At 48.6% G+C, this 27,734-nt stretch overlaps 1 protein-coding gene across 4 annotated transcripts in view; it reads left to right on the forward strand.

Annotated features, from left to right (window-relative positions):
- Positions 1 to 27,734, forward strand: part of DOCK1 (dedicator of cytokinesis 1) — a 539,709-nt gene that overhangs the window by 445,010 nt on the left and 66,965 nt on the right. For all 4 annotated transcript variants that reach the window (XM_084995915.1, XM_084995916.1, XM_021072613.2 and 1 more), the window contains exons 33-35: positions 8,953 to 9,101; positions 21,191 to 21,276; positions 21,463 to 21,619. In XM_084995915.1, coding sequence (XP_084852041.1) covers positions 8,953 to 9,101; positions 21,191 to 21,276; positions 21,463 to 21,619 — 392 coding nt within the window. The remainder of the gene's footprint in view (positions 1 to 8,952; positions 9,102 to 21,190; positions 21,277 to 21,462; positions 21,620 to 27,734) is intronic.

Below are 27,734 nucleotides of genomic sequence, written 5' to 3' on the forward strand. Positions count from 1 at the left end.
TAGACCTGAATAGACATTTCTCCAAAGAAGACAGATAAATGGCCAATAGCTATGTGAACAGGTATCAACCTCAGCATCACTGGTCATCAGGGAAATGCAGATCAAAACCACGATAGCACCTCACACCTGTTAGGATGGCTGTTACCGGGTGGTGGGGGGGGGAATAAAAAGGGTAAATAAGTGTTTGCAAGGATGTAGAGAAATTTGAACTCTGTACCTAGCTGGTGGGAATGTAAAATGATGCGTCCACTTTGGGAAATAGCATGGAACATCCCCAGTAAATTATAAATAGAACTACATACGATCCAGCCGTCTCACTGCAAGTTATATACCCAGATGAATTGGAATCAGAATCTGCATGAGCAGTCAACCCTCCGACGTTCACTGCAGCCTTATTCACAAGAGCCAAGACATGGAGACACCCTCAATGTCCATGAAGGATGAATGGGTAAAGAAGACGGGGTGTCTATGCACAATGAAATAGTATACAGCCTTTAAAAAGGCAGGGAGATCCTGTCACATGCAAAAAGCAGGACAACCACGAAGAACATTGTTGGAAGTGAAATAAGCCGGTTGTAGAAGGATCAATTCTGCATGAAACCTCTTTTACGAGATAGCTAAAGGAGTCCGTCTCATTAAAGCCGAGAGCAGAATAGCCGTTGCCAGGGGCAGGGAGCAGTGGAGGGAGCAGAGGGGAGGTACTGCTCGAAGGTTCGAAGTTTCAGTTATGCAAGACGCCCGAGTTCTAGCGCTCTGCTGTAGCACAAAGCACCTCACGCTGACGATACTGTATTTATACGTAATAATTTGAGATAGATCTCATCTTTTTTGGTGGCTCCAGAGGCAGGCAGATGTTCTCAGCCAGGAATAGAACCCACACCACAGTAGCGACCCGAGCCACAGCAGCAACAAAGCCAGATCCATCCTCCCAAGATGGAGCTCATCTTAAGTGCACTCTTACCACTATAAGCAAGAAAAGAAAGTAAAAATAATAAGAAAGTAGCACAATTAATACAATTTTATTAATGAGCGAACTGCTTCAAATAGCAAGGAATTCTCTGTTCAAATGTTACCCACTACGGCATGTTACTCTGTTGGTTCCATCCTTTATAAAGGAATGAATAACTGACTCTAATTTGGTGTCTGCTCATCACCTTTCTGTTGTCCTCCGTGAACCTGGCCTCTCTCCTAGCTGAGGTGAAGCTCGCGCGGGCACCTGTCCTCAGCTGGCTTTGGGCCGAGGTGCCCGGCCATCCTTCTGCAGCGCCCCCCTTGGTCCTGTGCAAACTCCCTTCAACTGCATCTCCCCCTCGGAGTCGCCCGGCCTCTGCGTCCCTCCCTCGGAGGGACACAGGCAGCCTGTCCTGGCTCGTTGTTGGGGGTGGGGGGCTTCCGTTCTCCTCCCCCTCCCACACTGACTCTTTTCTCCACCAGAAGCAGGCAGGCGGCTGCCCACTTCACTCTCTGGTCCCTCCACTGTGTCCAGATTCCATTTGTCCCCGGTGGGGGTGCCAGGACAGCTAAGCTCCATCCCCACCCACTTGCTTCAGGAATAGCTTCCTTGGAGGCTGGGAAGATGCCATGAGAAGGAAGCAAGGTGACAAAACTCAGCATGGTGTTCGATGACAGTGCGGAATTGGACTCCACCGCTCTCCTGATGGCACCTTAAGCAGGTGACGCCAGGACGGGAGGGTCAGCCTGGCCCCTGGCTTAGCCATCAGCAAATTCACAGCCGCCCCTTTTCCTCACGGGCCTCTGACTCCTCACCCTTCTTCAGTGCCGGGTGTCGGCAAATGTGGGTGAAGGAAGACTCGGTCCCATCTCTAGGGAACGTTGCGAGAATTTCCAAATATCCTCTGTCTTTCTGTTTCTGTGCAGGCTGGAGTCTTTTTCAAGCAGGTCTGCACTCAGAAAAGCAACCATACAACTCTTTGGGGGGTAAAACTGATACTCTCAGGACAATACTGACAACACAGGAGTTAAGAAGCTTGGTTTTTTGTTGTTGTTGTTGTTGTTGTTTTGCCTTTTCTAGGGCCGCTCCCGTGGCATATGGAGGTTCCCAGGCTAGGGGTCTAATTGGAACTGTAGCCACCAGCCTATGACACAGCCACAGCAACACGGGATCCGAGCCGTGTCTGCAACCTACACCACAGCTCACGGCAACACCGGATCCTTAACCCACTGAGCAAGGCTAGGGATGGAACCCGCAACCTCATGGTTCCTAGTGGGATTCGTTAACTACTGAGCCACAATGGGAACTCCATGAGTTCTCAAGAATAAAAATCCAGCGTTCCCATCTTGGCTCAGTGGGTAAAGAACCCAACACTGTGTCTGTGAGGATATGGGTTCGATCCCTGGCCTTGCTCAGTGGGTTAAGGAGCTGGCATTTTTGCAGATGCAGTGTAGGTCGATGCATCTAGGACCTGCTGTGGCAGTGGCTGTGGTGCAGGCCGGCAGTTACAGCTCTGCTTCGACTCCTAGCCAGGGAACTTCCATGTGTCCGGATGCAGCTGTAAAAAGAGATCGAAAAAAAAAAAAATTGAAGAAGAAGAACAAAAATCCAGTGCCTAAGCTCCCTGGGAGAGAAGGAGCTGGCCAGGAAGCCTCTTCTGCCCATCCTCTTAGCAGGAGCAGCACCCACACCCCACGTGCTGTGCAGGTGTCACTCCTAGAGTCGGCGGGGGACCCTGCAGGAAAATCCCTGCAGGGACTTGGCTGCAGCAGTGTAAACATCCAGCATCCTGGCCGTCGGTGTCAAAGGGCTTCGCTGCATCTCCAGCACAGAACCTTCCAGAACCTTCCAGGCACCCGCCTGTGCTGATCTTCCTGCCTTCCCCTGGAGAGAGGGGGGCGCCCTGGGCTCCGAGGGAGGAGACTCAACGAGTCCCCCTCGAGTTTCTGTCCTGCCCTGTCCCTGCCCGGCTGCGTGGCCTTGTCCTTTGGGCCTTCCCTCACCCAGGCTTCTAGGCTGGAAGATAAAGAGGTTGGATGGAATTTTTCCAGAGCCTCCTAACTCTGACGCTGCACAGTTCTCAGCTGCACCGCTCATGATTCACTTCAGTCGATCCTGCTCTGATGGGTGCATTTGTCACGTTTCCTCGCAGGTCACACTGTGGGACTCCCGCCAGGAAGTTTCTGTCTGTAGCCCTCTTAGAGGGCCGGGGGCAGGAACATTCAGAGAGGTGGCGTGGAGGGAGTTGTTCTTGGCTGGACAAGTGGGGGCCCGGGAACCCGGGGGCCAGGGTCCTCAGCAGCGGTGGTGTGGGCTCCCCTGCTGAGACCCCGCTCTCGGGGGGACCTGATGCTCTTCTGCTCGGGGGCCTGTCTGAGGTCACCTTCCACCCTGGCTCTCCCTAAGGGTGACAGCTCCTTCTCGTGAATTATTCAGTGTCAGCTCGAAACTACAAACGGTCCGTTAATTTCCCCTAAAAGGACCATTTCGGGTGTGTTTTCAAATGCTTCCTTCTGAAATGTCTTGGTAATATTTTTTTATATCCTTTAAGATAAGTAGGAACATCCACCCTAGTAAATATTCAGATTGGTTATTACTGTACTACATGGCTTGCTTCTGTTTTTCGAAGCATAGTTGGCTGGCAGTGCCGTGTTGTGCAGGGTACAGCAGTGATTCCGTTGTACGTGTGTGTTCACACACACTCTTTTTCAGATTCTTTGCCCTTATAGGTGATGACAAAATACTGAGTGTCGTTTCCTTGCTGTGCGGGGGTCCTTGTTGATGGTCTCATTTATATGCAGCAGTGTGGCTATGTTCCTCCCACTCTCCCCCCGTCTTTGTCCTTTGGTCACCATACGTTTGTTTTCTAGGTCTGTGATTCTATTTCCGTTCTGTAAACAAGTTCATTTGAATCCTTTTTTCTTTTTAGATCCCACATATACATGCTGTCATACGATACTTGTCTTTGTCTGGTTTGCTTGGGCTTATTTCACTTAGTTTGAGAATCTCCCGGTCCCCCCATGTTGCTGCCAATGGCATAGGATGCTTCCTTCGTGTTTGATTAGTAGCGCTGTCTCAGCTCAGCTCACCCTGGACTCTCCCCTCCTCTCTGGCCCTGAACTGAAAGGCCACTGCCTGGCACAGAGGACGCCTCCGAAGCTCAGCGCAAGGCCCAGCTTGACCTGACCGATGGGTGCTGCTGACCCTGGGGTTTTCTGTTTTCCAAGTATTGCCAAGGTCATCTCGGGAACCCCAGAGATGGACCACTGGTTGAAATGGATGCCTCCCCCTCTGGTCCATTTTAAGGAAGGAGGGGAGATGGGCTTAGGGAGGTGTGAGCTTCTCTGGGAAGCCACCTCTGGACCCTCGGGAAGGCTCACCTCGCTGGACCCGTTGGTGCTCTTGACTTTAACTGTCCTTACACCCCCACCAGGCGGAGTCAAGAGACCTAAAGGATGCAATTAAGAGAGCCCATGTCCCCCTTCATCCCTGTCCATAGCTGATTTGAACACGAGGATTAATGCGTCAGATCTGTGTTCTCGACCTGGACCTTTGACTCTGGCAGGAGAAGCTGCCAGAAGGTCAAAGTCATCCATGACCGTGGGCGGTTAAAGGCGGGGATTTGATAGCAGGACGCAATCATCATTAACCTCCATGATTGGGTTCCTTGCTTATAAAAGAATTAAGTTATTGCTGAAATTTTTTCTTGGAACAAATGTAATAAACCTATCAGTGGCTCACAGCATTTGCCCCAGGCAGCTCCCCGCCCCCCCCCCCCACTCTGGCTCCCGCTGGCTCCGTGGGTCACCTCCGTTCTCTTCTGTGGGGTCACCTCCGGCAGCCCGGTCTTTCTTTTCCTGCTCTGAGTCTCAGGTGCGGGAGCCTCCCTGCCAGGGTCATTGCCGAGACCGCCACTCAAGAAATGGATGACAGCACGGCTCAATTTCCCAAGAAGCATACAACTTATTTTCTACACAGCTTTTTTTTTTTTCCTTCAAATGGGCTCAGGTGTGGGAACGTGTTGGCAGCCTGGTCTAGCCAGCTCCGCCAAGAAAATAAAAACGGAAGTCAGATACGCTGAGCGTCTTACACTTCGTCACCTCTCGCTGGATCAGGCCCTGAGCCGACGGCACCCACCTCCGTGCAGAGCTTCAGAGCCAGGATCCCGGGTCTGTTTGGCTGGATTGAATGCAAATGCAGCCTCGGCCCTGCCCCGTGGGGCCAGGCCGCACTTTTTCTTTCCCCTCCCAAACCTGTCGTGTCTTGAGTGTGAGAGGAGAAATTAAAGGCAGACGCCCTCCCCAAAAGGAGGGGAGCGTGTGTTTGTTCGCCCAGCTCTTGGGTGATTTATCAAAGCGCGCGGCGCACAGCAGCCGCCAGAGCACCTGACCTCACGGGTGCCTTCCTCCCCTCGATTTGCATTTTGTTTATTACACACAGCGCCCTGGAGCCTGCGCAGCCGCCAGTCTGGCCAGAACAAATGTGCCCGCAGCACGATCTTTATCAGCCGGGTTCGGTCTGGGCTATTTGTCACGCGGGATTCCCTTCGTGGATGTTTCTGGAGACTTGGAAAAATTGTGTGCTTTTCATTAAAACCCATATCAGGGGGGCCAAATCCATTTGACTGGGCGATGGACATTTTCGCTCTGTCTACCCTCCTGTATCCAGAGGTTTTCCTCGGATTAGACTCTTTATTATCCCAGATTTCTGAACCCTCCTGACTGTCAAAAGGTCATCCAGAGACCCGGGGGGAGGGCGTGGGGGCTGCTGATGGGGGAGAACCCTGCTTCTCTGCCTGGTTCCCAGGGATGGGGCGCCAGGCTTTGTCACTGGAAGAGAGGCTCTTGGTGGATTTTCAAGAATCGGGGGTGGTAACCAGGAGTGGGGCAAGGGGACGAGAGCTGAAAGATCCCCTGTGGCCCAACAGTTTATTCTTCCTTGGTCTCAAAAGGAAAAAAATTTTTAAAGGGCATCCTCTATTTCTTGACATCTACATTTCAGAAGTCACCTTGCTCACCACTGATGACCCGACCTGAGTTCAGCATTAAATTTGAGCAGGAGATGCTTCAGGGGAAATCCATAATGCAAATGCCAAAAGCAAAAAGGGAAAAAGATGAGCCCTGGAGACGCTCACCCAGGCCTCTCTCGCCTTGAGGAGCGTTAGCTCTGGAAGGTTAAACCCCCAGGACATCACTGTAACAGGAGCTCATCGCCCGCACCTGCGCTCCTGCCAGTGTGTCCCGCTTTAACTTAAAGGGACACGTAATCATCAAAGTTAGGACGCCTCTGTTTTGGGAACAGATTTTTCCAATCCCTGTGTTCACAACCACTTGTTTCTCTCTTACACGTTCCTTCCAGCTTGGAACAGTAGAGGCTGTGGGTGACAGACGGAGCCCTCTGGGACACTCCAATTGTGGCTGATGAACAACTCTCTGTCACCATCATCTGTTTTCTGAAGCATTGGCTCTGACATTTTTTAGGCGTAATACATGAAAAGTGTCACCTGAGAGACTGAATATAATAGCATTTTTAAGAGAAGGCTTTGCATCAGTTACATGCTTTTCAGAAACATTAAGCATTTGGGGAAGGGATGAGAATCATGCTATGAAAGCCTTAGTCAAAATATTATTTATTTGGCAAAAGGTAACAAGATTTTAATTACACTCAGATTCCTTATTGAAGGATTACTTTTTGTGTATGTGTTCACCCAATACAAATTTCAGTCGTACATTAATTTAGGCCAATTATGAGGCTTGCATATTTTGTTAAAGTGTCTTTATTTATAATAGCCAAATTTGTTGAATGGTTCTCTCTACAGAAATCTGTGTTAGCTGAGTTATAAAGAAAACTAAATTCTCTGGAGTATCCATTCTATTTCCTAATTGTGTAATGATATTAGTAATATTGATTAGCTATGGGTTAATGACAAAATGTCACCCATAATTCACTCACCTTCTCCCCTGGCGTGTTGGAAGTGACATGGTATCAAATGTCATGGCGTGAAATGAAAATAAATCAAGATTTCTGAAATTAAAGATAAGAAGGCAGGAATTATAAAGGACCACTGTCTTGATGGCACCTGCCTCCAAATTTAATTACATCACCTTAAATAAGGCCAACTCTGCTCTTTTTGAGAAACGGTTTTCCAGCAGCTTCTTTCTGGGCAGTGAGGTAAGGCAGTGGCTGGCACAGGTTGGCTCTGCAAGTCTTTGTTCACGTCCAGTTCTCTGGGCGCTCGCCTGCTTTGCCCCCCTACCTTCAGGAACGCAGACATAGCAGGGTGCGGAGGCCACTGCTGGGATGAGGCAATAGGGCAGCCAGAAACGAGAAAAAAAAAATTTTGTCAAAATTAAAAAAAAAAAAATGGAGATTTTGAGGTAGCAGGTGATACCAAAATTTCCAACAAAAGGAATTGAAATAGAAAAAAAAAATAAGTTAAAAGGTTTGGAGCCTGTAAGACGCCCATCTCTACTTCCTGGGGGACTCATTTCAGAAGCGGGATACCCCAGAAGGGCCTGATGACATGACAGGTCTCTGACCCCTGCATCCGGGTTCTTACAGTAACAGACAGAGGAGGGCGTGGTGTGGACAGCCAGCGTCCTTTCCTTTGCGGAGAGATGGGATGTCCCGGCGTCCTGGAAGATCCAGTGACAAGCGGGGAGGAAGGGACATGGCTGACGCTTCAGAGTCACAGGCTCGGGTTCCAACCTGCTGTGCCATTTCCACTGAACTCATGCTGCTGTGGGGAAATTCACAGTTTCCTTGAAACTGTGAAACAGAGTTCAGAATGGCACCCACTCGAGAGGGATGTTCTCACTGGGGCGGGGGTATAGGAGAAATCGCTGAACCTTCTGCTCAGTTTTGCTGTAAAAAATAAAGTCTACTGGAAGAATTAAAGTTTATTTTTTAAGAAAAGAGGAACGGTAGCCAGCTTGCAAAATTATGCTGAGGATGCAATGAGACTTTTTTTCTTCGAGGCATGCCATGTGGTCGTCCTTAGTAAGTGTTCCTAATCTCATAAACTTCTTTATTATTATTCATAGTGGCAACAGTATTTGCTTAAAAGCAACTTCGAGAAATCTTTTCTTGAAAGCGTCAAAAATCCTATCTGGATAAGATAGCGAGATAAAGTTAATGAAATCGTTATTTAAATAAGCATTTTCCCATCAAATAGTAAGTCAGAGAAGGCAGAATCCTTTCAGTTCCCCAGCTTCATTTGCTGAGGTCTGGCTTTGATTTCCTTGATAACCGTCATTCCGATGTCACAGAAATCATTCTACCTCATTCACAGAGATGCGAAACAATAAGCTCTTTTTCTTAGGATGCTGGAGACAGAAGCAGCCAAGAGACCTCCTCCCTGAACTCCTTCCCCCCCCCCTTTTTAATTTTATGGCCTCGCTCATGGCATAGGGAAGTTCCCGGGCTAGGGACTGAATCCAAACCACAGCTGTCCCCTATACCACGGGTGCAGCAGTGCTGGATGCTTAACCCACTCCACTGGGCTGGGGACAGAGCCCACACCTCTGCAGCAGCCTGAGCTGCAGTCAGATTCTTAACCCACTGTGCTGCAGTGAGAACTTCTCCTTACTCCTTGACTTAATCAGCTCTTGTACCTTGTCCACAAAAGGAGATGCCCAAAAGGGCCTGGTATCCCAGCCCAGCTCTTTTCAAACCTGGGTTCACCCATTAGCTGCCCACACCCCCAATGTGTGTGATTGAACTGTGTGTGTTTATCATCTGCAACAGACACGCCATGCCCGGAGGCCTTATGTTGGATGTGTTTTTAATAGCCTCATTTACAGCATTGAAACACAGTCTGCTTTTTATACCAAAAGCTGGACACACTCAAAATTGTTGCCTACAGGTGAGAAATGGAGCCACTTTCCCGAGGCCCCAGCCTTCAAAATCACGGCAATCTGTGTAGTTTTGTCTTGTCCATTGAAACCCACTTGAGAATCCTTGTTAAGAGCTTTCTGAGCAAGGCCTTTCTTGTCTTCAAGGTCAACACAAGATAAAGTTCATCCCGGAAATGGTTGGCCCAATGTTAGAAATGACGCTTATCCCTGAGACGGAGCTGCGCAAAGCCACCATCCCCATCTTCTTTGACATGATGCAGTGCGAATTCCATTCCACCCGAAGCTTCCAGATGGTAAGCGCGTGGGTGTCGGGACGGGGCCTGGAGAGACGAGGGCAACGGCAGGAAGCCTGGAGGCAGACTCAGGTGTCCAATAGGGACACGGCGTTCCCTGCAGCCTAAGGGAGAAAAGTCCTAGACTTTGCTGATGGGAAAAGCCCATGACCCTTCGCGAGGCTTCTTCTCCAGTTTGAGGCAGGATGGTTCTCCATTTTTAGCTCTTTTTACTTACTTTTATCTGGATGGACTTACACAGTAAAACTGGATCAAAGCGTCTCTTTCGGCCTCCTTCGTAGGCGCGTTTGATCCGATGTTGCTGTATTCGCGCAGTCTGGCTGCTGCTGGCTGAGTGCGGTTATTTTTAAGTCTAAAGTCTTCGCCTTTTTCTTCTGAGTGTGTGTCATGGTCTTTTTACCTGTGCTGTGGGACTGATGAGATTCCCTGAAGAACGTGTATGTAAAGTGCTCGAAACAGACTGTGTACCCCAGTAGAGCGGCATCGGAGTGACTTGGGAGTTCCCCCGGTGGCTCAGCACACTAAGACCCTGACTATCCATGACAGCGTGGGTTCCATCTCTGCCCTTGCTCGGTGGGTGTAAGCATCCAGTCGCCGCAGCATAAGTCACAGATGTGGCTCAGATCTGGTGTTGCCGTGGCTACGGCCCAGGCCGGCAGCTGCATCTCTGACTCCACCCCTCGGCCGAAAAAGGAAAAAAAAAAATCTGAATAATTTGTGTTATGAAAAGTACCAAAATCTCTTTCCTTGGAGTCCATGGGAACAAGTGTGGTGTTTGGGGATGTCTGGGTGGGTACACACCACACACACAAGCCCACACACGTGCACATGCTGGGGGTTTCTCCCTTGTGTAGTAATGGTTAGGTTACAGTACTTTGCAGGAGGCAAGAGGTGAACCCAATGATAGGAGGTCCTCTAAGTCAGAAGCTACCTCTGCGAAAATAGAGTAGTCATTCAGAGGTGTTCATGGACTCAGCGTTTGACATAGATCTGGGGGATTTTGAGAGAAATTCCTAGAGTGAGCGGGCATCAAAACTTCATCCATCGGGGTGACATGATTTTAGTGGGGTTGAATATTTAAAGAGTAGGTTTTCCTTCTCACCTCTGTCCAGTCTTAGGGTTTGAAGCGTCCGCACAGTTTAATCGGTCGCTCTTTGTCACTGTTGCATGAAGGCAGTGGCTGTGAAAAACAACCTTGCTATTTCCCAGAACAAAAAACAGATACGAAGCTCAAAGAAGCCCCTCTCTGTGAATAGGGTGGACTTGCGACCCTGAATTCAGGCAGACCCTGAAGCCCTGCTGGACCGGGTCCTACTGGGTCTTGAGCAAATCACTTATCCTAATGTGTCCAGCTCGGAGCTGTGAAGCGGGTATGAAATAGCATCTAGTGGAAAGAGCGCTTGTAAGCTGTGAATAAAATCCATCCTGCAAGCCTACCCTTCATTCTTTTTTCTTCCTTCCTTCCTTCCTCGAACCTTCATTTTGGGTGAGGAAGATTTCCTCACATTTATTTACTCCTGAAATTCAAGAGACTCTTTTGATTTGTCTTGTTTTTGTTTTGCTTTTTAGGGCCGCGCCTGCACATGGAGGTTCCCAGGCTAGGGGTTGAATCGGCACTACAGCCGCCAGCCTATACCACAGCCACAGCCACGCAGGATCCAAGCCGAGTCTGTGACCTACACCACAGCTCATGGCCACGCCGGATCCTTAACCCACGGAGTGAGGCCCGGGATCGACCCCGCATCCTCATGGATACAAGTTGGATTCGTTGCCACTGGGCCGCAATGGGAACTTCTAAAGAGACTGTTTTGAAAGAGCAGCTGGTTTTGTTTCTCTGTTGCACGTCAGTCTTTGTACCTGTCTAATGCGATGTTGTAAAACACTGTCCCACGTTCGTTAGCCTTGCTCTTTCTGTTGGTCTGTGTATCAGAAACACGTTCCCGGGTGTAGTTACCATGACTTGAATGATGGCGTGCCATTCCAGAGAACGACTTGGCTCATCCTTTCTGAGTCACCCCCTTTAGTTGGGCACTTAGGTTGTTTGGAGCTTTTCACTGCCATGAATACTTGCGCCGTGAACATGATTCATGCATGGAGCTGGAATGTCTCGTGAAAGTTTTCCTGCTATACCTTCTCAAAAACGCGACTGAGGATTCAAAATACTTTTTGTGACTTTTGACATTCCTACCAAATTGTGTGATCTTATTGCCTTAAGATCTGACCCATCTCCACTGCTGCTGGCGCTAAATCATGGCCCTGTCTCCCTGCTGACTCACCAGACCTAGGAAGTATAATGTAAAATGCTCTTCCCTAAGCTGAAAATACATCCGATGTTTTAAATGTTATATGAATCAAGGCTCAAAGAAAGATCTTATGAGAAGATGCTAGTAAGTTAAAGAATCAGGTAAAGGAGAAAAATGTATGTATATGGATAAATGTTTCTAGCCCAGGAAGGTATGCTCAAAAGCCTTTAAAATATGTCATTTGTCACTCTTTTAAGGAGTCTTTTGGTCAAAATAAGGGCCGTTGGAACAGAGATGAGAATGAGCGTTTGCTTTCTGAATTTTCCTTCTTTCGACCATTCTTCTTATCTCATTCCTATTTCACTAGAGTTTTGTTTGGTTTTGGTTTTGTGTTCGAGGGGTTTTTATGGTTGTGCCTGTAGTATACAGAAGTTCCTGGGCCAGGGACCAAACCCATGCCACAGCACTGACAAGGCTGGATCCTTAACCTGCTGAGCCGCCGGAGAATACCCACCAGAGTTTTACAGTATCTTACAGCAATCTCCTGCACAGAGGACCGCCCATTCCCCAGTTCAAAAGGTTCTCGGGTTTCTTAGCAAACCGCCCAAAGTGGACCAGAGTCACTGCATTTTTGCCTCCATCCTCGACAGGCTGTGCTTCGTTGGTTGGTGGCTTCAGAATCTGCCAACATCAGGAGACCGCTTTCCAGAAAGCCTACCTGCTCCAGTGATACTATCAAGTAGTTGTGCCCATGCAGTCCCACCTGCCAACAGGTCCCCCAGCCCCACACATGCCCCCCTGGGCTAAGGGCAGGGAAAAACACAAACATGGAGGAACATCCAGGTCCACACAAAGAACCCGCATTCTGGGGAAGCACAAGCAGCCTTGAGTTTTCTGGTCAGACTCACTGGCCCTTGGAGTTCCCACTGTGGTGCAGTGAGTTAAGTCTCCAGCTGCAGCAGCTCAGGTCACTGAGGAGGCGTGGGTTCAGCCCCCAGCCCAGCACAGGCGGTAGAAGGATCCTGAGTTGCTGCAGCTTTGGCATAAGTTGCACCTGCAGCTTGGATTTAATCTCAGGCCCAGGAACTTCCATATGCCCCGGGTGTGGCCAGAACATTAAAAAAAAAAAAAAAAAGAATTCTTTTTTCATGGGCCTTTGTTCATGGGCATTGTATCTGCTTGCACCTTCACAGACATGTGGTAGGACAACCAAAGGTAAAATCAAGGCAGGAGAGCTTAAACTTGTGAGCCAAACCTCTCTGATATGTTCATCGGTGCTTGTGAATCAACACACCGTCGGTTTCCTTCCCTCTGGGATATGTCCGCTTATTTTCTCCATCAGTCTGCCAGCCTCCCAGGGGAGGTGGCGTGCCATCCTTCCCCGATCTGCTGCTTGCCTGTTGTCCCCGTTTCTGCTAGAGGCTCCCGGTCATTCGGTCCATGGGTGCCATCCCCTGGCGTTGCCTTGGGTCATTCTTGGTCTCCATGGTGGGATGTGATGACTGGTCAGTTCTTTCTCTGTCTCATCCTCAGTGTCCTCCTGCTTTGCTCAGCCCCTCTTCAGGGCTCTGCTGGACCACAGCATTCGTCTCTTGACTTGCTGTTTTTTGCTTTGCTTTTCTTTTTTAGGCCCACGCCTGGGGCATACGGAAGTTCCCAGGCTAGGGGTTGAATCAGAGCTACAGCTGCACAGCTCACAGCAACGCTGGATCCTTAACCCACTGAGCAAAGCCAGGAATCAAACCAGCTTGATCCTAGTCAGCTTCATTACCACTGAGCCACGAAGGGAACTCCCTTGACTTGCTCTATCTTTTCTAACTCCTTTCCATTCTCGGCTCAACTCCCGTCCTCCATGTCTGCTCTCCTGAAGCCCAGGGCATGCCCTCTATTCCTTGGCAGTGGTGGTGCTGACTGTGCGTGGCGGGCATGCACACAGAACAGCAGGACACAGCCGTCCTTGCCTCCATCCAGGGAGCTCGTAGGATGCAGCTGGCTGGCTGGCTGCTGTTTAATCCGCCACCAATTCAGTGATCTAACCTTATTAGTCACACCAACAAGGGCTTAAATTGGCTCCATTTTTGTAGCAGATGTGCACACCTAACAGGGTGAGGGGAAGGCATTAAGGTTTTCTGTTTTCACAAAGCTTGAGTATTTTGAACATAGGATGTAACCTCTTTTTTAAGAGGTCACTGTGTCTTTCAGAGTGGGGCTGTTCAGACGCCCCTGTTGGTGAAATAGGCGTTGTGCCCTGTTGTTCTGTACTCTTGACAATTGGAGTAGAGAAGGGACCAGCTGAATTCAGAAGAAAAATGGGTCGTTTTACTCAAGATTCAACTGCATCAAATCATTATTGGAATTTCAAAAGCATGTGTTACATATTGGCGTTTCCTAAGTTCCCCAGGGTTGCTGCTCCCATGCTCCTTTCTCTGGGATGGAGGGCTTTTCTTTAGAATGTTCCTACACACATATTTCCCCAAGAGTCTCCTTGTTTCTTGTCTCCACTTTGGCAAGAAAGAGCACGAATCTTCTTTCAGAATAAATGTATCCTTGTCTCGTGTCCTGGGTGCTGCTCGTCCTGCCTCTCCAGAGCCCGTGCACAGAGGGTCTGGCCTGGTGGTGGGGTAGAGTAGCAAGGAGCTACCTGTTCCTGTGCCCTCCTGGTGGCCTGGGACACTCTTTCCGTGGCTGCAGGCAGTGCCTTTGCCGGATCCCATTTGCTCTGGGCAGGTCCTACTAGATGCCAATGATCTGATGCAACATGGAGGAGCTTGGACCAGAGAGAAGCCTCAGACGGGGGGACTCCCATACACGAAGTGGCCTTGAGTTCTAGAAACCCTTCCCACCTGCAGTATAATAGGCTTCGTGTCGGCCGCACTCACAGCCGTGGATCAGTGGTCTGCTGGAAGGACCGGGGCTGTAGCTTTTCTGGGACCTGAATGCCTCTCTCCCATCCCCAGCTCCCGACTGGACCCATTCTTCTTGCTCGTTGTTGGTGCACTGGTGAGGGAGGGATGGTGCCTTCTTTGGGGATGGTCCTTTGCCTCCTCCGTGCTTCTGCTGCAGATGTTCCATCCGTGGGAAGATAAGAAAACCACCAAGAACCTCAGCTGGAGGGCCACTCCAGCTGTGTCCCTCATGGCTGGTCAGTCCCTACCCCCTGGTGGCCACTGTTGCCCACGGGCCCTCCGGCCGCCCTCCGTCATGACTCCATGCTTGCTTGTGATTCCTCTGCCCCATCCACATGGCCAGAGGCTCCACTCAGCACAAGCCTCTTCCCTTTTCTCCGAGTGTCCAGCAGCCAGCTGCCCTTGGCTGCCCTGGTTCTCCCAGCCTGTCTAAGGGTCTTACCATCTGGCTGCCCCACCTCGTCTCCTAACACCTGTCCTCCCACTGCTGCCCCAGTGGACATGTCTCCCTTTCCTTGGCTCTCGCCACTCCTCAAGTCATCCCACAGTTGTGTTCACTGCCCCCTTGAAACTGAAGCCTTTGGGCAGAGTCTTGATTGGTTTTTCTTCCAAAGGAGAGACCCTATGTGTGAAGATTGCAAGATCGCCAAGCCAGCATGGAGAGGTTGTTGGAGGCTTTTCTTTTCTTTTCTTTTCTTTTCTTTTCTTTTCTTTTCTTTTTAGGGTTGCACCTGCAGCATATGGAGGTTCCCAGGCTAGGGGTTGAATCGGAGCTGCAGCTGCTGGCCTACACCACAGCCACAGCAACATCAGATCCGAGTTGCATCTTTGACCCACACCATAGCTCATGCTCATGGCAATGCCGGATCCGTCACCCATTGAGCAAGGCCAGGAATCAAACCCGAATCCTCATGGATCCTAGTCGGATTCGTTTCTGCTGAACCATAACAGGCACTCCGGGAGGCATCTTTATCTTAGTGCCTCTTACGTCATCTCCCTGGATGGGCTGAGCCGTGTTACCAGATGAGCCCACCCCTGGCCTTAATGAGCCCCCCACCCCCACCCCACCACCCCTGGCCTTAATGAGCCTACCCCCCCCACCCCAAATGAGTGCCATTCTGAGTCTCGTTCTCACTGGCTTTTGCTTCATAAGAAAGGCGTACCTTTAAATTCTCTCCTGGCACCTTTTTTTTTTTTTTTTTTTTTTAAGAATTCCATTTGTTGTATCTTTGGAAAATGCAGAACTTACAGCTGAGAAATGCAGCAAAGGACCATTTGGGCTCTATACCATTCATAAAAATGGGATGGAGAAGGCACTGTGGCAAAATAATGTTTTCAGTCATGGAACTCTTTTCTGTCATCTTTGGGAGGGTCAGCAAAATGCTCCATAACTTCCAGAAATTTCTATTTAGTTGTAATATTAGAACATGAGTAATCTTTGTGTCTGTGATGTCTCTGAGTTCCTGTTTGAATAATCTCTTCCTACTGCCCGTGCTGGTAACCTTAAGCAAATAATTGAATAACCCAAGTGGATGTTGGCAGCTTCTGCTGCTCGGTGGCAAAGCCCATATATTGTGCCCTAATATGAATGTGAGTGAGTTTGGTGGCGATTTTATCTTGTTTATTCTTCAATTGGTTGGGATTTTGTTGGTTGGTTTGTTTCTGCTTTCATCTGAAAAATGATACTTGATTCTATTGTTTTGGATGCTTAAAGAGGAAACATGACAAAAGAATTAGGCTTCTATTTCACTGAATCTTAGACCCCAAAGCGGTCCCAGAGATCATGGAGTCTGGTACATTTGACTCTGAGAATTGTGATTGCATTGAATTCTATTTATAAAAGCCCTCCAGCAAAGAGATGCCCAGACTCCTATGATCACCTTTAACCAAATAAAACGGGAGTCCAGTGTCATTAAACACAGCCCAGTCAATCCATGGTCTCATTCTGCAGAAATGGGAGCAGCCGCACCTGTGCCAATGTTGCCAGGTACAGCCGCCACAGAGCGGACAGTTCCCCAGCCAGGCTACCCCAGGTCTGGGGCTGGGGGCCTCTAGACTCATGAGTCTTTCACAAAAGTTTCAAGGTCACTGAGCTGACTGCTCATTCGACATAGAAGGATGTGGGGATTTTAGAACATGGAGTATGGCGTGCCAGAGATTAATTAAGTGTGTAATTAAGTTTACAGAGCGGTTAAGCAAGAGGAATGCAATATATGTAAAAATATTAGTATGTCTGAGCACAGGGATTAAAGGCTGAGTGATGGGTTTGGGGATCAGTTACTTTTTGGGTGTTGACACGTGAGCCTGGAGCCCCAAGGCTGTGGTCCGTTGCTAAGCGCCCCCCACCCTCACCAGTACTTTGCTCTTGGTTCTGTTATCCTCACAGATACAGCAGGTGGACTTTCCCACTCACCCCTCCAGTGATGCTACAGAGGAGGGCGTGATTCTGTGACTTTTTTGAGTTGTCCAGTTCCAGCTGGAGGTGCGCAACCACAGAGAACCTGCTTTCTCTAGGGCTGGTCTAAAACCATGGTCCTACCTCCAGTCTCTTGTGAGAAGCTTTTCTTAAAAAACAGGAGAAGGCAGCCCTTTGTAGGGCAAAGTGCAATTGTACAGGCAGCCTCAGGAGGTACCTCGGCTTTGGGTCCAGACCACCGCCATCAATTTAGAGAAATCTCGATTAAGTGAAACGCATGAATTTTGGGGTTTCCCGGTGCATATAAAAATAGTGTTTACAGGAGTTCCCGTCGTGGCGCAGTGGTTAACGAATCCGACTAGGGACCATGAGGTTGCGGGTTCGATCCCTGCCCTTGCTCAGTGGGTGAACGATCCGGCGTTGCCGTGAGCTGTGGTGTAGGTTGCAGACGCGGCTTGGATCCTGCGTTGCTGTGGCTCTGGCGTAGGCCTGTGGCTACAGCTCCAATTAGACCCCTAGCCTGGGAACCTCCATATGCCGCGGGAGCGGCCCAAGAAATAGCAAAAAAAAAAAAAAAAGACAAAAATATATATATATCCGATTGCTTAAAAAAAAAAAAAATGCTAGCCATTATGTGAGCCTCCAGTGTAAAACCTTTTGCTGCTGGAAGGTTTGAAATACTGTGAAAATTACCAAAATGTGACACAGAAACATAAAGGGAGCAAATGCTGTTTGAAAAATGGTGCCAATAGACTTGCTCAACACACCAACCTTCAACTTGCAAAAAAAAAAAAACAACAACAAAAAAAAGCAAAAACGAAATGCAATATCTGCAAAGTGCAGTAAAGCAAAGTACAATAAAAGAGGCATGCCTGTACTCAGGCTTATTTGCCAAAGAGTCAGAGAAACCCTTTCGCTAATACGCTTAGCTGACCATAGTCCTAGAATTCGGCCTTCTCCCAGCACTAAATAACCTCTTCGTGCTTTATCAACGTGGTGAGCGATGCATGCACACCTTTCCATCCTGGTCCTCCCTTGCTCTTCCATACAGGTGTCCATGGATGCCTGGAGAACGCAGGACTGTTTTGTTTTGGTTTTTTGTATTTATAAATGCATTGTAGCGAGAACGGTAAACTCTAAGCCCCGACAGACTTGGTGCATATTCCAGACCAGGTAGAACTGTGCTGCTGAGCCTCATGGTCTCTCAAAGTGGAGCCCGTAACCCCTGGTTAGCGGTGGCACTGGGTGGTGAAAGCGGTGGTTCTTTCCAAGTTGCTAGAATTAACGATGTTAATCCATCATCCTTACACACATAGCTCCCTGAGCCACCCACCTTCCACGGTATTCCACAGCAACCTTCTGAAGAGTCCTGTATTTATCCCTGGCATCTCATGTTGCTTAGTCTCCGAGGGCTGCTGGTATCAGATGCTTAGGGATGCTTTGTTCAGTATTTTAAGGTGGACACCCTATGGATATTTGTGTAGCAATACTGGTGATTCAGCAAAGAGAGGAGACTACAATGCTTTTACCTTTTGGGCAACACAGGAAACCCTTGCTCATCGTATCCCAACCATGGAGAATCCCGTGGCGTATGACCAGTCAGCAGGCATTTACGAGTAAGATAATAAACCTGATTTTATAAAACCAGCTCTGCATATCAGCAAATGTCCTTCCCCCAGTTTATTTGGACAGGATTGTTTCGTCCTGATGATGATATAACAGGTCACAGCCCAGGAACCAACCGCTTCTAGGATAGTCTGTAAAAATTAACAAAGGCCCCGGCATTGGAGGCTAGCCGCAGATCTGTGCAATGAATCCTGGCTGATAAACAGCACGGGGTTGCCAGGTGTTTGTGCAAATTCAGAGTTTAGACTAGAGGTTTAGTAAAATTAGAATCAGCTGTGTTCTTCTGATTATCATTCATCCACTCTTTTTAGAAAACATTAACTTCATCAGTCAAATTTGATAAGCGGCATCCTTAAGAAGCTGGAGCTTCCTTATTGCCCTTGTTTGTGACAGCTCTAGGTTTATGGGGGGCAGAGAAAACATGCCATTTCCAGAAAGTAGACTCCAAGTTCAAATACCTCCTGATTACTTAGTGATGAGCAATTTGAAACGCCCATGTGTGTTTGCCTGTGTTAGGATAAGGTATGTTTTTCTTCCTTCTCTAAGCCTTCTTTTTGAGTGTGCTCCCTAAACACGGGTGGAATTGAATCATGTATTTTAATTACATTTAGTCTTACTCTGTATCTGGATTATTTGCTCTGAAGAATCAGCACTGCCGCTTCATGTGTGACCTTCCCCTCATGGCGCCATCTGGAAGCTGGGGCTGCCTTGAAACGCCAGCGTTTGGTCTGGTAGCAAGCCCTCCCTCTGTGCTGCTAGTTTCCAAAAAGAACCTCCTTTTGCAGAATCACAGTTCTATAAAGAACAGAGTAAGCGTGGGTTAGTATCAAAAGGTTGTTACTTTATAGTAAAAGTCACTATCCTGAGATGCAGGTGAAAAAAAAAAAGCAACTCATTTTTTCTTCTTCAATAGAACCGTCTTGTCTTTTTTTCCTTGTGTTCCCCAAATCCCTGAACTTCTTAAGCCAAACAGAATCAAAAAGAGAGTGTTTATTTGGGGGAGGAGACAACGGAGCCAATCAAGAAGAGAAGTGAAGGGCTTCACTGAAGTCCTAGCTTCTGTGATGTTGCTGAGGCCTTGATGAAACCAGGAATCAATACTCCTCTGCAGGCCTGTTGGAAGCCTTTGTTTCATCGGCGGCGTGATAAAATTGTGGCTTCAGACAGCGTGTCCCCGTCAAGGTCATGCTTTGAGGCCCCCTTCTTGGATCTCGCCAGCCCCCTTGCTTTCTGCTTCACAGGGGCTCACAGGCAGCTGTCTCTGCAGCAGCTGTGCCCTGAGCGCCCAGGTCAGTAGGTGGTGCCTGCAGAACCTGGTGCCAGCACTCTGGATGTGCCACGAGCAACCTACTGGCCACCCCTTTGCTGGCGTGGTAAGCCCTCTTCAGTGCCTGTTTAACACCAGCTCTGTCCAGTAACTTAGGTGCACACAGCACGTCCAGCCTGTTAGAGCATCAATGCAAGGTGCTCTTCTAGGGGCTCGGGATGCAGCAGCGACCAAGAAAGAAGAAAATTCTCTCACAACCTAAATTCTTATGGGATCCCAATAAAGGTGGGGGGACCAGGTGGCCGGGAAAGCGACGTCCGAGAATGTATTTCCAAGGGATCCCCCAGCATACGCGCCACGTGTGCTTGCTCTGTGAACCCTGAATTGCACTGTTGTTTCTCCAATTCTTCCTTTGCCTGCTTCTTTCAGTGCAGCATGGCTGTCTCCATCTCGAAGGAACTAACACTCTTTCAGCCCCTCCTTCCTACCCGATCCACATCAATGGGCAGCTGCAGGGCCCCCTTGCAACGCCAGCTCCCCCCTGGCCAGAGTCCCAGCACTGAGGTGGCTCTGCCTTGCGCCAGGAGAGGGCGCAGAGGCTGGGTGTGCAGACCCATCCCGACTGAGGTGGTTATTTCCCGCGGATCAGCCGCAGGGTGCGCGACCTCCGTGGAAGCATTTTGGAGATTTGCTCCTCTCCAGAATTGAGAGTTTTCGGGAAAACGTGAGACAGAGAGACTGTTGGGAGGATCCTTTCCCAATATGATACCTTGGAAATCCACCCAGAAGCTTTGGGGATTCCAGGGAAGGCCTGGTGTCCCGAGGCACCTTTTGTTCTGTCTTAAAGGCATTGCCTTCTTTTATTTGTATACTATTTTTCAACCAGCGTGAGGCATTTCCATAGACTCCATCAAGGAATGGCAGCAAAGTGGCCCCTTGCCTGTTTGCAGATGGCAGAGAACTCTGCTGGCAAGTGAAACGGCATCTTTTCCTTTCCAGGAACCCATGAGCTATTTCAGTTGTCACTGGTTCATAGAGACGAACTTGAGGATGCTTGTTTCATGTTGCTCCTTGATTTCCACCCCGCAGGGTTTCCTTGTCTTTCTTTCTCTGGCTCTTGCTCCTGTGATCAGTATACGCATTGAGGAGTTCCTGGTGTGGCTCAGCGGGTTAATAACCCCACAGAGTGTCCATGAGGATGCAGGTTCAATCCCTGGCCTCACTCAGTGGGTTAAAGATCCAGCACTGCCATAAGCTGTAGCGTAGGTCGCATCTGTGGCTTGGATCCGGTGTGGCTGTGGCTGTGGTGGAGGCCAGCAACTGCAGCTCAGATTTGACCCCTGGCCTGGGAACTTCCAGATGCTGCAGGTGCGGCTCTTAAAAAAAAAAAAAAGATACGCACTGAGCTTCATTAACCAGGGAAGGAAATGAAAGATGCCCCCCTGTCTTAGGCGATCTTCTGAAATCCCCAGGGGCTTGGCGATGGCCACCGGGAAATGAAATCAGGCTTCAGAGGCGTAAGGCAACTATCTGATGATCACCCTTGGGCGATTTATGGGCTCTTGCCGCTCAAGTCATGAAATGAAATATCCGCCATGCTGATTATTTACGCTTCCTCTGTTTAATTATAGTTTGAAAATGAGATCATCACCAAGCTGGATCATGAAGTGGAAGGAGGCAGAGGCGATGAGCAGTACAAAGTGTTATTTGATAAAATGTAAGTGTTGATTAACAGTGGGATTTATGTCAGAATAGAGACGGAGGGGCTGTAATTAGACGACAATGAACTTTGTAGCCCAGAAATAATTAAAAAGTGTTAATAATGAAAGCTCTTTTAAATGGCACCTCCGTCAGGTTTCTTTTTCGGAGCGTGATTAACAAGGTGCGTGTAATTATTTTCCAGCCTCCTGGAGCACTGCCGGAAGCACAAATACCTCGCCAAAACGGGAGAAACTTTTGTAAAACTCGTCGTGCGCCTGATGGAGCGGCTCTTGGATTACAGGACCATCATGCATGATGAGAACAAAGAGAACCGCATGAGCTGCACGGTCAACGTGCTGGTGAGGGAAACGTCCACTCTCGGGTCTTCACGGGAGGCCGGAAGCTCTCTGGCCCCCGAGCTTTGATTGGCGGGACGCACTTCCGTCGCTCGTTTCCTTGTCTGTTTCGGGGAAGGAGTGGAGGATCGTTTGCAGACCGGCTCTAAATGTGCCTGCAAAACGATCTTTGCTCGGGCTGTTTTCACGTTGTCCTTCGCGTCGTTCAGAACAACAAGCCATCTTACATTGTAACTAGGGCAGCACAGAGCTTGAGTGTGTCCCTACGAGGAGAGGGTAATTGTGTCCTCTCGCGGGTTGAAGGGTGACCTCCAAAAGCGGTGCCCACATCCTAGTCCTGACACCTGTGAATGTGACCTTACTGGGAAAAAGGCTCTATTGTGATTAAGTTAAAGATCTTGAGACGAGACCATTCCAATGAATAAAGCCAATGACAAGCATCCTTGTAAGAGACAGAAAAAGAGAAGACAGACCCGGCAGAGAAGGTCATGGAAAGAGGGAGGCAGAGATGGAAGTGATGGGGCCGCTACAACCCAAGGAAGGAACACCTGGAGCCACCAGAAGCCAGAGGGGCAGGAAGGATGCCCTCCTGGACCTTCGGCGGGAATGTGGCCCTGCTGATGCCTTGATTTCAGACTCTAGCCTCCAAAACGGTGAGAGAATGCATCACTATTGTTTTAAGCCACCACATTTGTGGCCATTTGTTACAGCAGCTGCAAGAAACTCGTGCAAGGCCATGTGTAGGCTAGAGTGAACTTGGCTGCCAGCATCCATCCGCCGCCTGCACAGCTGCCGTCACTGGGACAGGGCTGGGTTCTGCGGACCCCCCAAGCCTGACATAGTTGTGGTGCTTGAGGAAATACCCAAGGGAGATGAGCTTTTAGGAAGCTCTAGGACAAGCTCAGCCTCAGGGCACGGTCGCTCTTGGGAGCCACGAGACCCCCACATCTGGCTGCAGAGCTCTTAGCATCTCTCTGCATCTTCCTCCTCCGCTGCTCCCATAAGGAGCCAGAAAAGCAGATTCTGGGCCCTAGGGGCGTTTTCCTCTGCTTCCCCTGCCGGTCCCAGTGCACGAATGTGCACGAACACCCGCTTCCCAGTTTCTCCGCCTCCCTCCTCCGGGTTTTACTCGTTGTCACCCTGTCACTGGACAAGAGAAAGATGCACAGCCCTGACCTCCCCCCCACACCCCATTCGGACGGCCTCTAGACACTTTGAGCCCACGGACATGGACTTGTGTCCCAAGAAGAACAGGACACATCGTTCATTCCTGAACATCACCAGAAATGTTTGAATTAAAAAGAAAAACTGAGGGGCGTGTTTTTACCTTCCATCTCCTTCACTGTCAATACTGCGTCTGAGCTTTGCCCTGAGAAGCTCCAAGCTGAACACTCGTGCAGTCCCGGGCCCTGCGTTCTGGGGCCGGGCAACCCCTTTTGACTGATAAACATTTTCCATGACAGCGTTTTTTTCCTTGACAGTCTAATAAGCATGGGGGACCTCCGGTTTCTGGCTCAGTTTACAAAAGGAGCTGGCGCGTTGTCACTCCCGTCCTCACTGTCAGCAAAAGCTGGCAAACTGCAAGTCAACAGCTCTTCTTAGGTTCACCGTCTAAGATCCACGGGGGAAACTGCCACCCCACGCATTGGAGAGACAGGAGGAGAGAGAGAAGCAGAGCTTCCCGGAGCAGAAATCCAGGAGCAGGCATAGCCGCAGCAGCAAGGGCTGGATTCCTTTCCCCAGTACCTCGTGTTCGATTTCAGCATCAACTCACGAGGTGTCCTAAAGGCAAAAGGCGCAATTTGGAGAGCTAGAACCTCAGAGCTGGACTCGGACACACGGCCGAGGCTTTAGAATTAAATGACTGGGATGAGTATGTGACAGGCACTAACGGAGAAAATAGACCTTCTGGAAGAACAGGTAAAACTAACAGAAAGATGGGAACTCCAAGAGAGAATCGAAAGGGGGAATGCCTGTTGGGGTGCAGTGCAAACAGATCCCACTAGGAACCATGAGGTTGTGGGTTCGATCCCTGGCCTTGCTCAGTGAGTTAAGGATCTGGCGTTGCTGTGAGCTGTGGTGTAGGTCACAGACGTGGCTCAGATCCTGCATTGCTGTGGCTGTGGCAGCAGGCCAGCAGCTGTAGCTCCGATTCAACCCCTAGCATGGGAACCTCTATGTGCCATGGGTGCAGCCCTAAAAAGCACACACACAAAAAAGGAGTTCCTGTCATGGCTCAGCAGAAATGAATCCGACTAGGAACCATGAGGTTGCGGGTTCAATCCCTAGCCTTGCATAGTGGGTCAAAGATCTGGTGTTGCCGTAAGATATGGTGTGGGTTGCAGATGCGGCTCGGATCCCGAGTTGCTGTCGCTGTGGTGTAGGCCAAAAGCTACAGCTCCGATTAAACCCCTAGCCTGGGAATCTCCATATGATGCAGGTGTGGCCCTGAAAAGACGAAAGAAAGAAAGAAAGAAAGAAGGAAGGAAGGAAGGAAAAAAGAAAGAACGAAAGAAGGATGGAAGGAAGGAAGGAAGGAAGGAAGGAAAAGAAAGAAAGAAAAGAAAGAAAGAAAGAAAGAAAGAAAGAAAGAAAGAAAGAAAGAAAGAAAGAAAGAATCAAAAGGAAATGCTAGAAATCCAAAGCACTAACAGAATGAAGAATGCCTTTGGTCTCATCATTAAACTAGACATGGGTACAACCACTATGGAGAACATTTTGGAGGTACCTTAGAAATCTATCCATAGAACTACCACAGGACCCAGCAATCCCACTCTTGGGCATATATCCGGACAAAACTTTCCTTAAAAAAGACACATGCACCTGCATGTTCGTTGCAGCTCTATTCACAGTAGCCAAGACATGGAAACAACCCAAATGTCCATCAACAGACAATTGGGTTAGGAAGATGTGGTGTATATACACAATGGCATACTACTCAGCCATAAAAAAGAACAAAATAATGCCATTTGCAGCAACATGGATGGAACTAGAGACTCTCATACTGAGTGAAATAAGTCGGAAAGAGAAAGACAAATACGATATGATATCGCTTCTATCTGGAATCTAATATAAGGCGCAAATGAACCTTTCCACAGAAAAGAAAATCATGGACTTGAAGAATAGACTTGTGGTTGCCAAGGGGGAGGGGGAGGGAGTGGAGTGGTTGGGGAACTTGGGGTTAATAGATACAAACTCTTGCCTTTGGAATGGATTAGCAATGAGATCCTGCTGTGTAGCAGTGGGAACTAAGTGTAGTCACTTATGATGGAGCCTGAGAATGTGCGAAAACAGAATGTGTACATGTATGTATAACTGGGTCACCATGCTGTACAGTAGAAAAAATTGTCATGGGGAAATAACTATTACAAATAATAATAATTAAATTAAAGACAGTGGCCAGAAGGAAAAAAAAAAAAAAACTGGACGTGGCTGAGGAAGGAATCTGTGAACTTGAAATTTCTAAATATGTCTGCATGTGTATCCTAGGGTCTTGGAATTACTGAGGAGTTACTGTAGGAATTACTGGATTCTCTCCCTGAGACCTGGCCCAGGCTCTGTTTGCCTTTCCATCCACCTGGCTGTGCCAGACTGTGCCAGCAGGGCAGCGAGCTCCGCCCCAAGGAAGGACCTTGATCCTTTGTGCGGGAACGAGCCCACCTGTCACTCTGTGGTCTCGCTGCATCACTGCCTCTGTCCAAAGGAACTGACTTTCACGGCGCCCATGTGGTTAACACAAAATAGAAATCAGTCTTTTTCTTTTCTTTCTGTTTTTTCAGGGCTGCACCTGTGGCATATGGAGGTTCCCAGACTAAGGGTCAAATCGGAGCTGCAGCTGCTGGCCTATACCATAGTCACAGCAGTGCTGGATCCGAGCCACGTCTGCAACCTACGCCATGGCTCATGGCAACGCCAGATCCTTAAACTCACTGAGCAAGGCCAGGGATCAAACCTGCATCCGCATGGATGCTAGTCAGATTTGTTTCTACTGAGCCACGATGAGAACTCTGAAATCAGTCTTTTTCTACAGGAGAGAAACAGAAACCCTTTCAAAACCATTGCCGGCTATGGACCTCCCTTTCTCGTACTCCCTCTGATCTTTAGGGGGATCTGAGGGCCCCGTTTGTGTCCAGAAGGGAGAATTAGCGTTAATGTTTAACGAGGTTTCCAACTTGTTTTAAGCAGGAGGCACAGCCTAGTAGAGGAACCCTGAGGAGCTCTGAAGGCGGCCTTTATCCGCATCAGCATCAGGGTCGGATAGACAAGCTCCTGTGACACCTGAGATCACGGTTCCGGACGTTCGCGTGTGTCGCGCTCTCATTCCGAGATGATCTGACATCATTCTCTTCCTTCCACTTGAAACATCCCGAGTCATTCCTCCAAGAGTCGAGTGCTCTGTTCTTAACTGTTTCCTGGGGAGGTTAAGATGGATCTCAATTTATCAAATTCTTTCCATTAAAAAATAGACTAGGAGTTCCCATCGTGGCTCAGTGGTTAACGAATCCGACTAGGAACCATGGCTGCGGGTTCAATCCCAGGCCTTGCTCAGTGGGTTAAGGATCCGGCATTGCCGTGAGCGGTGGTGTAGGTCGCAGACGCGGCTCGGATCCCACGTTGCTGTGGCTCTGGCGTAGGCCGGCAGCTGCAGCTCTGATTCGACCCCTAGCCTGGGAACCTCCATATGCCGAGAGAGCAGCCCTAGAAATGGCAAAAAGACAAAAAAAAAAAAAAATTAAAAATAGACAAGATCTATGGATTACAGAGAAGCAGGAAAACTGGCTTTTTACAAGTAGATGTCCTGTCGCAGTGTTCATGGTCAAGGTCACATTTAATCGTATAAATATATTTTTACCCCCCTGGTCCATTTTTACCCTTTCTCCTCCTTTTCTTATGAAACAGGTAGAGTTTCATAGTGAATATGTGTCTCCATCTCTAGATGAATATGGATGTATAAACATATGTTTAGAAATACACACAATGTCCTCAATTTATCATGAAGCAGAAACCCCCTTGAAATTCTAAGATTAAAAAACAGAAAACATAAAATGTATTCATCCATAAATAAATGTAAGCCCATTGCCAAATTTCCCATAGAACCATCGCTCTTTTTTTTTTTTAATGGAGTTAGTGGAACATTCTAGGTTTTGTGGGCGTACCTCCGCAAGCCAGTCTGCTCGTGTATTAGAACACAGTTCCCCCCAGACAGAATGCCCCTTTGTAATTAAGTAGAATCTCATTGTCACCTTGTAACTGTGCTGTCTTTAATTACTGGCTGATGATTCTGTTGTGTGTCACCTGGCTTGTCTCTGCATCATATCCACGTCTAAGAGCGGTCGAATCGGTGCTATTTTACAGATATAAATTGTTCTTTACAAAGCTACTTAAGGGAACTCTACAATTCTGAAAATCTGAGGATGTGTCTTAGTCACGAAGGAATACAAAATCGAAATACAAGGCCAGTGGGTGAGCGCTGAGAGATTAGTGCTTAATGCTGGGTTGGAGCCTAGACCCAACGGGGCTGCTTGGGGAGCCACAGATATCAGCCCCCATGCTGGGAGGACCACAGGGGCGGGAGGCAGGCAGGAGGCTGCCCACAGAGCCCAGAAGTGGGTGCCCAGCGGTGTGAAGTAAGTAAGATTCCATTTGTGTGGAATCTAAAAAAATGATACAAATGAACTTTTTACAAAACAGAAATAGACTTACAGACATAGAAAGCAAATTTGTGGTTACCAAAGGGGAATGTGGTGGGAGGGGGAGTAAATTAGGAGTTTGAGATTAAAATATACATACCATAGTGTTTAAATTATAGGAAATTTATTCATTAGAATCACCTCCCCCCAAAAATGAAGAGCAATGTAAGATGTTTTTGCATTTTACGAGAACGTACGGTTCTAATTCAAAGAGTGGGGTTCATGTGGTTGTGTTTGACACAAGTTGAACTGTCATTTATTATTTTTAAATTTTAAGTTTTATTTATTTATTTTTTTGCTGCACGCAAGGCATGCAGAAGTTCCCAGGCCAGGGATCGAACCCATGCTATGGCAGTGACCCAGGCCGCTGCAGTGACAGTACCAGATCCTTAACCCACTGAGCCACAAGAGAACTCCACAAACTGTAA

The sequence above is a fragment of the Sus scrofa genome, chromosome 14, assembly GCF_054392235.1.
Source record: "Sus scrofa isolate SSC_HxYL_T2T_F1_AM1 chromosome 14, Sscrofa_HxYL_maternal_Yorkshire_Landrace_v2.0, whole genome shotgun sequence".
NCBI classification, from domain to species: Eukaryota; Metazoa; Chordata; class Mammalia; order Artiodactyla; family Suidae; genus Sus; species Sus scrofa.